This window comes from Orbicella franksi, chromosome 7 (genome assembly GCF_964199315.1).
Source record: "Orbicella franksi chromosome 7, jaOrbFran1.1, whole genome shotgun sequence".
Lineage (NCBI taxonomy): Eukaryota > Metazoa > Cnidaria > Anthozoa > Scleractinia > Merulinidae > Orbicella > Orbicella franksi.
The window spans coordinates 16,717,601-16,734,924 of NC_138151.1; the positions used below are offsets into that span (position 1 = coordinate 16,717,601).

Below are 17,324 nucleotides of genomic sequence, written 5' to 3' on the forward strand. Positions count from 1 at the left end.
TAATGTTGTCTATTAGTTCCCAGTTTGTGTATGATCATGCTAATGGCGAAAAAATAGCTTCGCGGGTTCCACATTTTGATTGCTGCGTTGCTACGCCGAACGTCCCCCCGAAAGTATTGAGAGCGACAGACGTGATTCTCCTAGATATGAAATCCGCTAATCTCATTAGACGCCGGACTTAAGAAGATAAATTTTCTCTCCCAGAAGTTTAGTTCTTTTTCAGCAACGTGTAACTTGCTACGACATTACATGGAATGCTGCGTTATAAACTCAGACTGGAACACGGACTAACCTTTTCATTTTTAGTGCTGGGGTGCTGTTTTATTTTTTTCAAGACGTGCATAGATTTGATTTCGTAACACCCACTTGTAAAGACATTTCCCTTCACACGAACCTTTAAATTTCTCACCGTAATCACACTATAAGTCAAACTGTCTATTCTATATTGAATGACCGTGATGAGATACGAAATAAAGTAGTAATATTAATTGTCTTTTTTCATGGCCGTGGAAGAAATACAAGAGAAAAATTAAAGCTTTTATTTATTTTTCAGCAAGTAGAAGAATATTGAAACACAAATGAGTTCAGAAATGTCGGAATCAGCGCAGATATTAAAGACAACTGAGGAACCGAGTAACAAAAAATACATAAAATAAAATAAAACCTGAAACAATTTTTTTTACGAGGAAACAAACGAAACAGCGATCACCTGATCAACTCATGAGGGGGATTTCAAGCTGTTATCACAGACTTTTTTTCACACGTTCATTAGCAAGCTTTGCTCAACTCTTCAGAATGAGACACATCACTAACATTTAAACACTTGCCATCCATTAGCAAACAAGACTTGAATTTTAGCTACGAGAATTAATTTGGTGAAAGTCAGTCCACCATCCTAACCAAACGCAGGAGTAAGCTAGACTACCTGATATGAAATGCTCTATACCACGGAACGTGAACCAACACTGCTTAAAAGACTCGATCAGAGCAAAATTGTTTATCTAAGTATGTCTAAGTAATTATTTCCATAATTGTTATTGAACTTAAACCAGAACTATTATTTACCTATTTTAAAAGTGTTATTAGAATTGTTTCTTTTTTCGTTGTCACTTTATTATTTTTCGCTTGTCAGCTTCATGCTCACAGCCATTTAAACACGAACTCAGATGATATGTCCGGAACTATGTGGCCATATAACACTCACCGACACTTCAACGCATTAATTGCCAGAAGTATTAAAGCAAGCTCTACCATCGGAAATGACGTCAAGAAACACATCTAATTTGTCACTTTTTCTTGTCACTTCATTATTTGCGCTTGGACTTATATTTATGCACATATTTAACCCATTCCAGAGGCAGACATAATCATTTAAACACAACCCCCCGCATTGAAACTTTACAATAATATAATGATATCTCCCGTGAAGGTTTCATGAACTTTCCATTGATCAACCAACCCCTGAGACTTTGGTAATAAATCAATAAGAAGTGTCTTTCAACTGTCAATTCAGATTATTGACATCACAATTTTAAGAATATTAAAAGGTCTAGTCACTCGGCATTAGTTAATCAGTTCAAAATAACATATAACGTTTCTCCTAAATATCAAGCAAATATCATGATTTATATCTACATTCCACCGCAGTAGCCCGCCAGGTTATGATATCAAGTCTGATTATCACGATATCTACCTTTAATTGACCAAGATTGTTCCGCCATAATTTTCGAGTCATTCAGTTTCATTTGTAATTAATATCTGGCATGGTGAGACGTACGGATCACATTCCAAAGCCGCCGGCGCGTGTACTGCACGCGTCAATTATTTATTCCACGCGTACAGTTGCGCTTAAAAGTTGCGGGAAAAGGCGGAGTTTTAATCACTAGTTTAGTTTTATACGTTTGCAACAGAGAGAAGTTTATCTTTACCTGCTTTCCTAGCATTTAATTAACTCTAATGTTGTGGATCTAAAATTGCGGGTATAGGAAAACAAGTACATAAGTGTCTATTATACAAAGGAAATAAAAATCACCCAGTTAAATTCCGCAGTGTCACCGTTTTTACCTTGGAAAATATTTGTTTTCCAAGTTGTAGTGGTGGCACGATTTCACTCCTTCACTCCACCACTCCACCACTCCACCACTCCTTCACTCCTTCACTTCCCGTTAGACATTCGGAAACCTGAGGGGGGAGGGGGGGGGGAAGGACTCCCATATGAAAAGGCAAGGGATGCTCGTTGGAAAATTTGAATTGAACTCCTAAGGGAGACTAATGTGGACGTTGCTTGAGCTTCATTAGACCCCTAAAAGATACCATTTAAAACGGAACAGGTTCGATCATCAGACACTGTTCAAGAAAGGATTTCGTGTAGTCGAGAGAGCGGAAATCAAGCCTGAAAACAGAAATTAAATGAGCGCGTTTCTTTTACTTCCTCGAATGCACCCTAAAGGATACTTTGACCGCTAAAAATGGTGACGTTTCGTCATCAACACCTTAAGTGAGACCAGAATCCTTGATTTGTACCCAAGACGGCGGCTTCCCCGACCTTTTCATATAAGAGTCACCCCCGGGTTTCGAACATCAGCCGTCTAAAGCCGTTTTACAGTCGCTTGCACCGTGTCAAGTTAGTTATTTTCGAAAGGTAGAAGGTATAACGATTTTTTCATTGAAAGGAAATACTTATGCTTCTTCCTTAGCGATTCGACTCAGGGAAAGTCTTCGTGGCTTTTCCTTCACAAACCTACGTTATATTGTGAGCTCGAAAGCAATCGATATAAGCGAATGATTAAAGGCTCCAGACGATTATTTTTTAAACAATGCAAGAAACGGAAAGACAAACGCTACCTTTCGGTAAATGGTTTCTTGACAGAAAAAGAAAAACCAATGAAGAAGAAAAGGAAAAATAACCAGAAGTCACATAAATAATATTTTATTTACGTACCGCAGGCTCAAGTGTTTTGCTCAGTCTATACCTCACTTTTGCCCAGACAAAATGATCTTGCCTTTTTTGACTACAGCACAAGGAAGACATGTACAGATAAATGTACAGTAATAGCCCACGTATAAGAACCTGGGTTTTAAGGACCTGTTAGGCTAAAATTTTAATTTTAAGCCCCCTCCACATAAGAACCTATTAAGGCTAAAATTTTAAGTTAGGTTCTTATCAGTGGAGTTGCTGTAAAAGTGTATAGGTAGAAACTGCTGAATTAAGATCATCTATTTAAAAGTAACTTGACATAACTTTATTTCAAGCTTAAGTACCATGTTGTATGTCGATTGTGTTTGCCATTCAAATAATTCCCGAAGTATTTGCAAGTACTGTACTCTACTACAGTATCAAGGAAAGCTTTCTGACCATCTCCAACTCTGTGAGAATCACAAAATATTACATGTAAAATATCAAATTATGAATTTGGTATCAACATGAGTTTCTTTGTTATGTTTTGTTAAGGACATATACTGTACCTGCACTGAACTGCCTATAGGCATTGCTCTATGGTACAAATAAATGATTTATACAGTGTACTGTATTATGAGATGATATTTATATTATATATAGTATATTCAGATGAAATTCATATGAAAATATAAGAACCTATTTTAAGAACCTTGGTAGCCTAAATTTGCTTTAAGTACCATTTATATAAGAACCTATTTAGGCTAAATTGAAAAATTCAGGTTCTTATACGTGGGCTATTACTGTAGTGTAAAGCGTGTAGGCAGGCCTGAGTAACAAACAGTTTCTTAACGTTGAACTTTTTCATTTTGCAAATATCACAACACACCTTTGAATGGAAAAAGGCTTTATGTGCTTGTTGGAAAGCTAGACTGCCCTTACATCACAAGCAGTTCCTTATTGAGCAATGCTTCATAACACCCTTTCATAATTTATTTTCCAAGTTCAGTGACTCACAGCCACTTTTTCTAACTCAGTGCGTGATTAATTTGATGCGCGGATATTTCCGGTTCTTTTTGAGCCAATAAGGCAGTCAAGACAGTGTGCAATGACCAGATTATGGCGAAGCATGTCACGTACACAAAAAAAAACCATTGATAAAAAGGGAAGTTCACGGTTATGCAGCCCCAAGTTGTGTGATCGGCGAATCATTAATGGTCTAAACTAAGGTAGGGAAACTTAGCAGCTGGCTTGCAATGAACGAGGTGAGAATTTTAACTCCCACCTTGACCTGATTTCTAATTCGACAGAAACTGGGTGAGAAAATAAATTTTTCTTTTGTTCCAGTTTTTAAAAAGGACTTACCCTGACAACCATTGAACTAATACTGCACGATTACCAGCATAAATTAATACGGATAGGGTTATACACGACAGCTTTTTGTTAACTAACTTTCCCACGATCAGCTTATATTTCTAAAAACAAACAAACAAACAAACGAGGGGGAAATTGTAAGTGGAGGGGATGGCACAAAGAAAGATTAGCCCGACCCTGTCAGTGTTGACAATAGCTAGCCTCTTATAATGAGTTGTCGTGTCGTCTTTTCTACAGGAGCCTTTTCAGTGTTATGCATCCAAACGGTGGTGTTTGCTTTTGTGTTATCGACCTCCGCCTTTGACACGTCCTCGTGGCAACGTTTCTGGTGGTGGTCACCGGGACAAACCTGGCCATCAGGTGAAACCGACGTCCTGAAGAACGCCCATGGTACTTGTAAACTCGGCGATCTGTACTGTTTCCAGCGACTTCCCTCTTGGGCCGAAGAAGATTCAACTGAACTGCTTGCCATCGACTCTGAAGGAACTGTTTATCAGTGGAAGTTTGACTCTAAGAACCCAACTGCCCATGCCGTGTGGCAAGCTCTTCACGATCATCTGGAAACACCTGTTGGAAAAATCGTAAACAGCAAGGCGTGGGATCCTTTGGTTACGGAAGGAACCAAGCCCAAAGCAACTCAAGATTCTTTCATGTATCGGGATCAGAATGGCGTTAAGTCCTTTCTCCTCGATGACGACAACTGTGACTGTTTGTCTACTTTGAGTATGGGTCATGGGATGTGCCTAGCAGGTCACTCTACCAAGTACAGCTCGGTTAATGTATTTGGTGTCGATAAACTGTACGACCCAGGTTGTCATGGACCATCTCCAAGCTATGGGCTTTCCCTTTACTTTCGAACTGTCAAAAAGCTCACAATGGAGGACTTTGGCGGAGGTTGGAGGGCTTTCTGGTGGTGGGAGAAAGACTCAACTTGGCCAGGACATGTCACAGACATCCTTGGAAATCCTTATGGATCTTGCAAAGAGTTTGATGTCCATTGCTTCCAGCGTCTTCCTTCGTGGCTCAAGGAAAGTGACACAGAGCTGCTAGCTGTAGATTCGTTGGGAACAGTTTACAAATGGGCGTTCAATCCCAAGAATCCAGTGTCACATGCCACTTGGCTTGCATTTCATGATCATCAAGAATCTCAAAACAAAGATGTCCTCAACTCGAGCCCTTGGAATCCAGTGGCGCTCAATGGAACTGCACCGTCCAAAAATCAAGACTCCTTCATGTATCGTGAACAAAACGGTGTGAAATCGCTGTTACTCGATGACGACAACTGCGACTGTTACTCATCCCTTAATCTTGGTCATGGTATGTGTAACGATGGCCATTCTACTAGCTTCAGTAAAGCAAATGTCTTTGGTGTTGACGCCCTATTTGATAATGGTTGTCATGGTCCAGTGCCAAATATTGGTCTAACGCTTTACTATCGCGCTCGTCGTCCAGATTTACACGATTTTGGTGGAAAATGGAGAGCGTTCTGGTGGTGGAATGCTGGTGTAGAGTGGTCCGCCTATGAGTCTGAGAAATTAGAAGATGATGTACTAGAACACCCATATGGAACTTGCTCGGGCGGTGATCCCTTTTGCTTTCAGCGACTTCCCGCTTGGCTCGAGGAGGATTCTACTGTGATCTTGGCGAAAGACTCGCAAAAGAACGTCTACCAGTGGCAGTTCAATGATTCTAATCCAACAGCGAGCGCTGCATGGAACGCGTTTCATAGCCACACAGAGACAGCGGCTGGTGCAGTTTTAAACCAGATTCCTTGGAATCCCAAAGTTCTCCAAGGAAAATCATCTGCTGTTGACCAGGATTCATTCACGTATCGAAGTGCAAACAAAGTAAAGTCTGTGCTTCTTGACGATGACAACTGCGACTGCCTTTCAACACTCCAACTTGGAGCAACCGTTTGCAGTAACCAGCTTGATCCAAACGGCCGTGGAGTGGACGTTCTATATGATCCTGTGTGCAATCTTCCTAGCCCTCAAAATGGCCTGGTTATTTACTTCAAAGTTCCGGAACAGCCGTTTACGTTTGAAGGATATGGACACAAATGGTCAGCCTTCTGGTGGTGGCCAAAGGACGGACAGTTGCCAGGAGGCGTAACAGACGTTTTGGAGAAACCTCATGGTACATGCAAGGAAACTGATATTTACTGCTTCGGAAGGCTTCCATCAGGCGCCAAAGAAGACAAAACCAAGCTGTTAGCTATTGACACCGATAGAAACGTCTATATGTGGAAGTTCTCTTCTGGAAACCCAACAGCACATGCAGTCTGGCAAGCCTTACACGATCACAAAGAAACACCTTACAACACGGTAATCAACAACAAAGCGTGGAATCCTAAGGTGTTGAAGGGAACTAAACCAAAAGCCGACCAAGATTCCTTCATGTACCGATCACAAGCTGGTGTCAAGTCCCTTCTATTGGATGATGACAATTGCGATTGTTTGTCAACCCTCAGCTTTGGACACGGCATGTGCAGCGCTGGATTTTCCACAAGCTATGGTCCTGTAAACAGGTATGGCGTTGATGCCCTCTACGATGATTACTGCAACACACCACGACCTAGCGTTGGCTTGACGTTGTATTACTCCATGTCGGAAGAGGTGGTGCACCACCCCACGTTGTGCACGCACGGCGGAAATTGGCTGGCCTTTTGGTGGTGGACCGCCGGTGCAACCTGGCCCACTGATGAGAAAGATGTGTTAGCTTATCCCTATGGCTACTGCAGCTCGTACAGTGTGTACTGCTTTGGTCGAATTCCATCCTGGGCGAGGGAGGACTCCACGGAAATGCTTGCCATTGACTCCGAAGGAAGCGAGTATCTTTGGAAGTTCGACCCTGACAATGCTGTTGCGCATGCTGCCTGGCTGGCTTTCCATGACCACCAGGTCACTCTCGCCGGGAAAGTCGTCAACAGTCAAGACGGCTGGGATCCAGTGGTCCTGAAAGGAACAAAACCAAAAGCAAAACAAGACTCCTTCATGTATCGAGTGCAGAACGGAGTCAAGTCCATTTTGATGGATGACGACAACTGCGACTGCCTGACCACGCTGAATATTGGCCATGGTATGTGCAATGCGGGGCACAGCACGAGTTACGGTCCTGCAAACCAGTTTGGCGTAGATGCTCTCTATGACTCATACTGCAATGTCCCTCGACCGGAAGTTGGTCTCACCCTTTACTTCCGGGCAAACTAACTTTGAGCAGCTAGGAATGAAACTGGGTAAGAACACTAGTTTAAGCAACACATATATGTTAAAGTTATAATCTCTTAGAGATATAATGTACGGGTCACCTCGGTAAATAGCTTTCACGGCACTGTAGTTTACAAGTTGCTGTAGACGGTTATATTGTAATCTGATACAGCATCAATTAAACAAAGCTTGCATATATTATATGTTCTGTTCGCTCAATGGTTGTGGTAGGTCTTTCCATGTCCATCACTGATGAAAAAAAAACAAACAAACAAACAAACAAGAAGAGAAAAAAAAACCTACTATAAATTGCAGGTGTGGCGGCTCACAGGGCATTCCCATGTTTCTTTGGATTGCAACTCTGGGATGAACAAGAAGTCTTACCGGAATTATATTCTGGGGACATCAAAGCTAGATAGCATTACTGCGTATTTGGGGCCATTTCTGAGGCTCGTACGTACATGGTTACTATCTCAGGTAACATACCTTGCGAAAGCAACTTCTCGCAAACATGATGCAAAATATTAATGTTCCTGAAGCAATTCAAATACAAATTTTTGACGTGCGGCTAAAAACGGGGAAACATTGCAGTGTTTCTGCTGATTTTGCAACAATACCTTCTTTGGCGGTCAGGCCCTTATTCAAACCGAGAAACGACAGTCATTACTAGGACTCTCTTACTAGCTCTCAAATCGTGCTTGTACCAGGTACAAACAAAAACAACAACAACAACAACAACAACCAATCCGTTCTCATTATAGTTTTTACTTTTCTAGTAAAACTAATTTTTAACAATTTTGAGAATCATAGGACCATCTTTCCAATTAATATGTCTTATTTACAGCATTTATTTGAAGCATTATTTGGCAAATTAGTTTTAAACCTATTATATTGTTTTTATATAATTTTCCGACGTTCTTTTAAATCGATTTATAATTTGGAGCCACGAGGTCGAGTAAGAAATTTACACGCTATAAATAAGAGCTAACACAAGCATTGGGACAAAAACTACACGAAAACTTGACAAAACAAACTAAAATCAGAGTGCCTGAAGAGAATGCGTACCCAAAGCGGTAATCATGTTTACTTAGGTTAATTTCTACCTACCCATGGTAGTGACAAATGGACTTGATTGATAAGCAATGAAACTTCGACGATAAAGGAGATAAGGGGGATTTCTAAAGCATTATCTACTGCATTTCTAAATCTCTATCGAAATAAGGGAAATATGCCATTTCCGAATTACCTTTAGCCTCTTTCTCAAAGCGAGTCTTGGTGTCCACCTTTTATAAGAAAATGAAATTTCATTCACATGCAAATCAAACTCATTTTCATATGAATGGTTCTGCACCAGGCCTCGCTTTAAAAGAGAGGCTAAGGCAACTCGGAAACCCCAGCCTTTTGCTAAATGATCAAACGTTTTCATTGCCTGATCAATTAGCCACCCCAAGTTCAAACATCTTCATCAAAACGTCGGTTGAAGGGACAAGTTTTGGACAACTTTTTTGCGAGAAAAAAGTCTGACCAAATCACAGCATATGCCCAAAGAAACTGATAGTACGCGAGAGTTTTACTTTACAACATCTGATTGTCAGGTTGAATTCAAACCCAATCATCTAAAGCTGGTTGTCGTTGAAGAAGTTGGCTTTAATAGAACATGCCCTTACTGTCACCTGAACCAACATGGCGTCCGTGCACTGTGACGTCACACATGCGTTCCGTTCTCGACATCAATCTCCCCAGTGGCTCTGAGACGATCGTACAGCTCGTCCCAGGCGGACGCGGTCCCCGTCATGTCGGACGAGGTGCTGATCAGACTATTTCTACTTGCTGTGTTGTTGTTCTTTTTAGAAGAAGCGCCATTGTTTTTGGAGTGTTCGCTCAACCAGTCGTCGAGGTCGTCAAGAATTTTTATTCCTTTGATGCTCGAGGCTGCTGATCTGTCTCCGTCCTTATCGCTTCTAAACAGAAAGAAAAAATGATAAAAACTCACATGATTAATTTCGTGTTTTGAAAAAAAGATAATGATGATAATGATGATAATGATAATAATTCACAATAATAATTATTAACTATAATTATTATGCGAGCCCGTAGAGCAAAACAAAATACAAACCAAAAATAGACAATTTTGAGGTACAATATATAATTTTCTCTTTTCTATATGTTTGCCTGTCTGGGTATTTCGGAAAAAATACTAATAATAACAAAATTTACAGCCATAACTACTCACTGAAAACGTCTATCCTTTCTTGAACTTTTTTCGGCATTAACTATAACTAATCTGTTTAACTTCTCTTTTAGGGTAGATGTGCCTTTTTCGCGCGTTTTTAATTCACTAAGTGGCGTTGGATAATAGCATCTTTCTTTAAACTGTTATTTTTGAGAGATTTGTTGCACATTCTTTCGCGGCTAAAATAATTGACTATGTTACGTGCAAAAAATTTCAGACGATTTTAATTTCGGACAAAGAAGTGCCCGAAAATAAAACCGTCCGAAACTTTTAATCGTCCGAAATATTTACAGTAACTTTTAAGTAGCGCCAAAGCGTTATTTTCTCATCAGTGCTTTCTAAAACCTTGAGGGTGCAGTAAAAGTATGATTTTCACAGGTGTCGTTTCAGTTTAATTCGTGTTGAGAAGTCGTAAATTTATTCACGCAATGTTCCAACAGTGCCCGAATTTTTGTCCGAAATTTGTCCGAAATGAGATAAAAAGTGTGTCCGAAAATTAAACGTTTTGTAAGTAATGCATGTATGATTTTAAGTAGTACTTTGGCCTTGGTTTATAAACTAGTCTTCATCAAAACCGTGCCCTGATAGCCACGTTCACTTACCGATTGCTCAAACTCTGCGATACGTTCACGTGAGTTTGATTGACAAATGGACTCTGGCACGTGCAACCTGACAAAGCTTCCTGCAACTCGTGCACACGGCGACGATAGCGGTCTTCGAGCTTTTGATAAGCGTTCGCCACTTTCCTTTGTTCCTCGTACTTTTGTCTCAGTTCCCGTTTCTCCGCTTCGTGCTTCGAGATCAAGTCCTTGTTCTCGTTTTTCAATTTCTCGATCAAATTCAAATAGTATTCTTCCATGTCCTGCCGTACAATCCCTCTCGGCTCGTTCTCGCGAATCGATGTTTGTTTGGGTGCATGCAAAACCTTCTCCGACCCTAAACGAATAGGCTCGGTTTCGACGATAATTTTCTCCTGTGATGTTGTGTTGCCCGAAGTTTCAGTCGAATGTATCTCGAGGCTGGTGTCAGGGGGGTACAAATTCCATAACGCGAGCCTAGTTTCATACATCTCTCTTGCTGATTGTGATCGGGAAAGTGGAGAGGGCTCTGCAAGATTGTCTCTACTAAGGGTAGCTCTGGATGTTTGCTCAAGAGCTGGACTAACAGGAGACACCTGGGCCACGGGAACAGCTTTGGAGATGGTGTATGGTTTAGGGTAGTTATAAGCTTGACTTGAAACCGCTACATTCCATGTTCGAGCATCTGACTTGTGGAAATGCAAGTTTGACGGCTTAGTGCTAACCGGTTCAACTGGTTGACTTGGCTTGTCAGGAGATGCAACGGCAATTCTGGTTAATCCATCGCCTTTCGCAATTTCATCCGACCTCGCTGTCTTACGCTCTCGGTTATGATCGGAATCCGGCCGAACTTGAGCGACGCCTTGCGAGCGTACGACCTGTATTGTATCTTCATCACGCTGGAAAACCTCATCCAGTGCGTCTTCATCTTGCATCTCAGTTCGCTTGGCCCTTTCTGCATGAAAATCGTACTCTTTATGCTGTTTAGTTCGCAGATTGCCTGCTGATTGCCGAGAATCTTGGTTCACTAACTCAGCATTGTCCCTCTGTCCGCTGTCTAGGCCGTCTAGTCCCTTTTCGGAAGCCATGTTGAGACCATAACCTGCATGGCTTACGATAACTGTCTCTTCTTTCACCAACTGACGTTCTGGCGTTGCCACCGCCTTCACGCTTACAATCCCGATCGCCGTGTGTCGCTTCGGTTTATTCTCGGCCTTTTCCTCGGATACGCGATCGATTTGCTGTCGAAACCCGACAACACCAATTGTGCGATGCCGTTTAGCTTTCACAGGGAGTCGTTCTCGCATTTCAGAGTTAACAGAAGTTGTGCTGCCCTTTTCAGTGACCTCAATAACCTTGATAGGTGCTCTATCGACCGGCTTCAGATCTGTCACCTCATATTGAGCAACGACTGGCTTACGGTTGTCTCTGTTAACAACTCCAAACTGTGGCGGCGCCCCATCCCACTTTCTATCCCATGAATTCTCGCGAGGTGACATCGGTGGGCTTTGCGCGTTCCTTGCCTTACACTCGTTCGGTGGACGCTTAAGGTAGATCTGCGCGTGTGCAGTTGCCATGGCACTTTTGGCCTGCTTGGCAATCTCGTTCTCGTGTATTTTGATAAGTTCTTGAAGACTTAATCGATGGGATGCCAGCATGTCTGCGTTTAGAGCACCATCAATGCTACTCCATTGCTGGTGGGCAGTGACGATGTAACTCTTATCAGAAGTTTTTAGCAGACCGTCCGCTTCGTTTCTGCTTATTTTTGATTCCACGTTCGTTTCGATAACAGCCATGTCTTCCTCAATGCTCTGAGGATAAGGCGGTTTAGGAGGCGCCTCATCGAACGAATGCTCTTTTTCAACCCTAAGAACCCGATCTTTGGGAGAGTGGACGTAGGCAAACTTTGGCCAGGTCTGTGCCTTAACTTTCCTCCGATCTCTCTCATCCATTTGATACTGCAGTTCCTCAAAAGACTCAGAGAAAAACTCGCCACTGAAACGTTTAGCTAAATCTTTCACCGAAGGACTAAGTTGCTTATCTTCTTGTTCGTGCGTAACTGAGACTTGCGTGACATTTGGGAATACCTGTGTAACGCTATCGGAGGAATGCGTGACGCCGTGACTATATGATCGAGCTGGAACAGATGTCGTGATATGCTGACTGGACGAATAAGGCGTTGCTTGAGCGTACACACGAGGATTGTGAGACCGATGAGGTTGGGCGTTGACGCGAATTCTATGACCTGAGAAATGATCGGCAGGTACCGCGGAAATAAAAGTCGCATTTGTAGGTGAAACGTGTTCGGAAATCTTGGGAGAGTTTTTCAGAAAAACTGCTTTATGCGTTGTTTGGCGTTGATGGTCCCTATGTCCGTGGAATTTCTCCGGGGAATTGGAACCTAAAGACCCAGATCCCCACTGTCCTCTAACGGCGTGATGACTCAGCGAGTTGGTGGACTGTTGCCAAGAAGCGCTGGAAGAGCTCAAACTTGATTGGCTGTAACGCCTTAGCACGAGCGACCCGTAAGGAGATCTTTCAGTCATATCATAAGCAGAATAGACTCCATGGTGATCTCTTTCTCCTTCGTCAGCAGATGACCCTACTTGTGAGCTATAACTCGAGGATAAAGACCTCGATGACTCAAACTGTCTGTTCCTTCGGTCTCTAAAGCGAGCACTCTTAAGTCCAGACCTTGATGAATGCCCTTCATAAGGTGCACTGCCGTAATCATGTCCATGATTAAAAGAGCTGTTCTGTTTGCTACGATCCAGTGAAATTTCGTGAATGCTCTGGGGTCTCTCTTTAGATTTTCTCTCCGTGGTTTGAGCTCCGTACCAGCTCTGTGGGCGGACATGTTTCCTGATGTCCTCGGGGTTTGAGTAAAACTGATGATCACTCCCTCTGTTGTTGTAGAATGGAGCTTCCCTCACAGACCTGCTGCACAAGAAAAGGTAGTGATCATTACTAATCCCGTGGTGGAAAGGGCAGAGGAGGTTCCAAAATAAGACTATACAGTGGAGGGGAAGGGGAGGAGAGGGCAACTTCCGTACCTCTTTGGCCATCCACATAAAGGATTTCAATTCCCATCACAGGGGAGCCTATATATACATGTATCTGAGATTTTATATTGGCGGAGCTCCGGCGGCCCGAAGGGCTGCCAAGCGGAGCCCCATACTCATATAGGAAAGAAAAGGAAACCCATGAGTTGATTTTCTCATGGTTATCATGGCTAGCGGTATTGCTCGTGGGCGCGTACGCACGACGGTGGCGACTACGACGACGACGGAGTTGCGCAACATGGCGGCCATGCTCCAAATAATAGGTTGACAGAGACATGCAGCCTTGGTTTACAATGTACTTCTTTGATATTGGACATCCATGTTATCATCAATTGGCACCTGCCAAAACAAGGTATCCGCTGACCAGTATCACGTGACCATATCGCGGGCTCAAGTTTACAGGTCATCGAGGTCACGTGAAAACAGGGCAGGATTGTTCGGAAGCCAGTTAACGCTAACCCAGGATTAAAAGTTAATCGAATTATAACTTTTTCTTCTATACAAATGTTCTTTTTTCTGCTTTGTTTTGTGTATATGATGATTATTAAAACTCAAAACAGAAGGCCAAACAATATACAGAAAACCTCACTGCAAAGTTACATGAAATCAAAATTCTACATTTGTCTGGGTTAGCTTAATCGGGCTCTGAACAACCCGGCCCAGGAGCTACGCTTTTAGGCTGGCCTAAATCTATATATTATCTCATTGTGTAGTTCCAGAAAATATCCATACCTCTCCCTCCAAAGGAATTTTTTCTAAGACCCTCTATCCCTCTGAAAATTCCAATTAAGCTTCACACATTTCTTTTTATTGTTTGGTCTTACAGAACCCCTACCCCCCAGGAAACCCCTATCCCTTCTGTGGGGGGAGTATGGATATTTTCTGGAACTGCACATGACAACCTCCTGTTTCTCAATTTCACCCACCTTCCACCAAAGATCCCATTTTGGTGTTCAGAACTTGAATATTTCTATTTACAGTTTTCATTTAAAAACACAGCTTTCATGTTACAAAAGCCTGCCCCAACAGGTCACCCATAACTCCAAACTTAAACAGTTAGCTCGCTCCGTGTAAATGTTTATTTCCCTGTGTACTGTTCTGGTCCCAGTTGTTCAAAGGGTGGACAACACTATCCACCAGATAACTCACTACCCAGTGGATAAGTGTTGACAAAACAAACCACGCTATCCACTGGATAGTGATTTAACAACTGGAGCCAGAAAAAGTGGATGCTACTGTATTTACACTGTGACTACTCCAACCAAGGCCCATAAAAATTCAACAATATTCTGTGCAAATTGAAAAAAAAATTTAGATTTTCCACAAGTTATTGATACAAGCAATCTGTACCCTACAGAAACAATGAAGGCGACCAATTTTTGTTTCAACATGTAAATGCTACTGGTCAATTTTCAAACTAATTGTGTGGGTGGCCTTGGTTACACTGCAATATGATTGGCTGTTAATACTCATTGCACCTGGCCATGGTATCAATAGCATTTACAAAAAAGTATCTGTAATTTTAATATGGTCAAAACCTCCATACTAGTGATTTTAACACTAATATTTCTGGAATAAATTAACAACTATGAAGCTGGCCTCCATAATTGATTTTTCATTCTAGATACAGTGAAACCTGTATTAAGCAGACACCCTTGGGAACCTGACTAGTGTCCAAGTAATACAGGGTGTCCGCTCAAAACAGGTTCTAATATGTTGTGCAATAATAGTTAATTATTAACGTTTTTGTAACACAGTGTAGGATCAAAGACTAGCATAGCACAATGTCTAGTCAGTCATTGAATGCATCAATCTGAAATAATCACTTAGCTCTAGAACGACATCACTGAACAATGTTAAAGGAGTCTCAGCTGAACCTTCAGAAGTAAAAAGCCCTTGAAGTGTCCGCTTATTGCAGGTTTTGTGCAACAAAATGGCTTAATATCGGTGTCTGCATCCACTTGACAGAGGTGCCTGCTAAATGCCGGTTTATTTTATGGTAAATGTAGGAAGAAAATTTTGGGACTTCAGCTGGTGTGCACTTAATAGAGGGTGTCTGCTTAATATGGGCTCCACGTGATACAGGTTTCACTGTATGTGCTCACTGATCATGCCAAAGGTCAAAATAATTCACTGAATAAGCAAAGACATTTTTTGAGAGACATGTTCAAAGAAGACAACTTCAAGCAGAAAATCAGCAATCCTCATATGAGTTGTATATCAATAATTATGATTTGAGAAAACAAAGCTTTTGGAACATGAGTGAATGCGACGTTGAGCCCAAGTCATCACACTACTAATCAATGGCTATCTTATTCTCTTGTTCAGTTCAGATTACAACTGTTATTCTTTTTTTGGTTGTACCTTGGATCATGGTAAAACATAGCACTGCCTTCTGTTTTTGTACTACATTCTCTGCTCATTCCACATGTCTTGTTCAACCAACGATCCACAGAAGCATGTTTTGACAAAATTAGTATATTGCTTTGTATTGCCTTCTTGTCACACAATGGGATAACAGCCTTGCTCAAACTTGCCCACACTTTGCCTGACTACAAGTACTGTTATCAAAGTCAAGGCTAATTAGTAGTATTGATTTTATAGATGAGCCCTAACCCCAACCTCATCACAAACACTACCCCACCCACACTTTATAGTGTTATCAGTATCAACAGATCAGGTAACAGAAATGTAGCTGATGTTTACTGGATTTGATTCCAATGAAAGACTCATGTTTTTGAGCAGATTCAGAGAGATTTCTACAAGTTTTGGGGTGACCTGAACTACATTCAATAATTTGAATAAAAAATAACTCAACTGAGATGTGAAATACAATTAGAATTGCCTAATGCAATAAGCATACATGAAAAGGCCGATTGAAACTGTTAATACAATTTCATCAGAAATGAAATCAAAGATCTTGTAAATATCGGACTGTACATAAACCGATTGTTTCACAGATTTTTAACACTGGATTATGACTGAATTGAAATAAATTCCTTGCATTTACCAGTAAACGAATATGTCTCGGTCCTTAAAAAATTAGTAATCAGGAAATTAATGAATGTTAAGCTTAAATTCTGCCTTGGAAATCATTGTTCAGTAGATTGTTTGAACGTGCCGTGCATGATAAGTTCAGACAAGGTGTATACAATATCAAAAGTGAGTAATCAATAGGGCATTGTCTAACAAAGGAAGTGACTGATAACCATTGGTATGAATGGTGAGTGTTGACGCCACATTAAGTGTGTATTTATAATAATATTAGTCGGGGTCGGCACTGTTGCTTATATTCGATCTGTATCGCTGGCATGGGAAATACAGTCAGCCAACAGACTTTATCAGTTAAAACGGTGAAATGTAAACAAGATTTAAGGAAAAAAATTGTCAGTTTGTTTTTACAATAAATATGTTCACGAGAAGACGACGATCTATAAGTAGCTTACCACGCACAGTGTATCATTTTTCACAGCTCAAAAATAAATTCTAATAAAGTAAGTCGGCACTGATACTGCTGGGCGGGTTGATCGACAGCATATTTTTAGGAATGATATTTTAGCGATTGAAAGCGAAAGCTTTTAGTGGGAAGTAAATCTTTGTGGGTAATCAACTGGAGTGCTTATCAGCTGTGTTGATGTCAACACACATCATGGGGCAATAATGGACACGATTTGTCTGTAAAACATTAATCATGCAGCTAAACTTACTCGTTTTCGCGACGATCCCTGCGATTTCCTTTCTCCATATTAATCTTCTGGCCGAAGTCACGATGCCGTTCCTGTCTGCGGCTTGGGCCAGAAGAATCATGGTAATTTAACCGCTGTTTTCCGCGCGATCTCTTGTTCACGGATCGTTCCAAACGCGCTGCGAGTCTCGACGAGGCCTCTCTCTCGCTTGAATGAAGATGCTCTTTGGACGACGAAGAACTTGGTCTCTGCGCAGCTGCTTCAAGTGACATTTAAATTATGTTGTAAA

The 17,324-nt window shown here is 41.5% G+C and overlaps 2 protein-coding genes across 6 annotated transcripts in view; one reads left to right on the forward strand and one right to left on the reverse strand.

Moving 5' to 3' along the window:
* The window catches only part of LOC145492985 (uncharacterized), a 40,408-nt gene extending 32,929 nt beyond the window's left edge, over window positions 1–7,479 (forward strand). Inside the window, exon 2 of one of the 3 annotated variants that reach the window (XM_081472377.1) lies at window positions 1,986–7,479. In XM_081472377.1, the coding sequence (XP_081328503.1) occupies window positions 4,480–7,479 (3,000 nt within the window). In that variant the 5' untranslated portion in view covers window positions 1,986–4,479. Of the gene's footprint in view, window positions 1–553 lie in introns of all 3 variants that reach the window. The other 2 variants (XM_081472376.1, XM_081472378.1) reach the window with 2 other exon arrangements.
* Window positions 7,480–8,532: 1,053 nt separating this feature from the next.
* Window positions 8,533–17,307, reverse strand: LOC145492980 (uncharacterized). Of its 3 annotated transcripts, none has more exons than XM_081472369.1 (3): window positions 17,057–17,307; window positions 10,312–13,224; window positions 8,533–9,437 (listed from the first exon to the last, which is right to left on the reverse strand). In XM_081472369.1, the coding sequence occupies exons 1-3, from the start codon at window positions 17,305–17,307 to the stop codon at window positions 9,182–9,184; spliced, it is 3,420 nt and encodes a 1,139-aa protein (XP_081328495.1). In that variant the 3' UTR covers window positions 8,533–9,181. The 3 variants fall into 3 exon arrangements, with proteins under 3 accessions (XP_081328495.1, XP_081328496.1, XP_081328494.1); XM_081472370.1 differs by having other exon boundaries at window positions 8,533–9,434; window positions 10,312–13,227; XM_081472368.1 differs by having other exon boundaries at window positions 10,312–13,227.
* Between the last annotated feature and the right edge of the window lie 17 nt (window positions 17,308–17,324).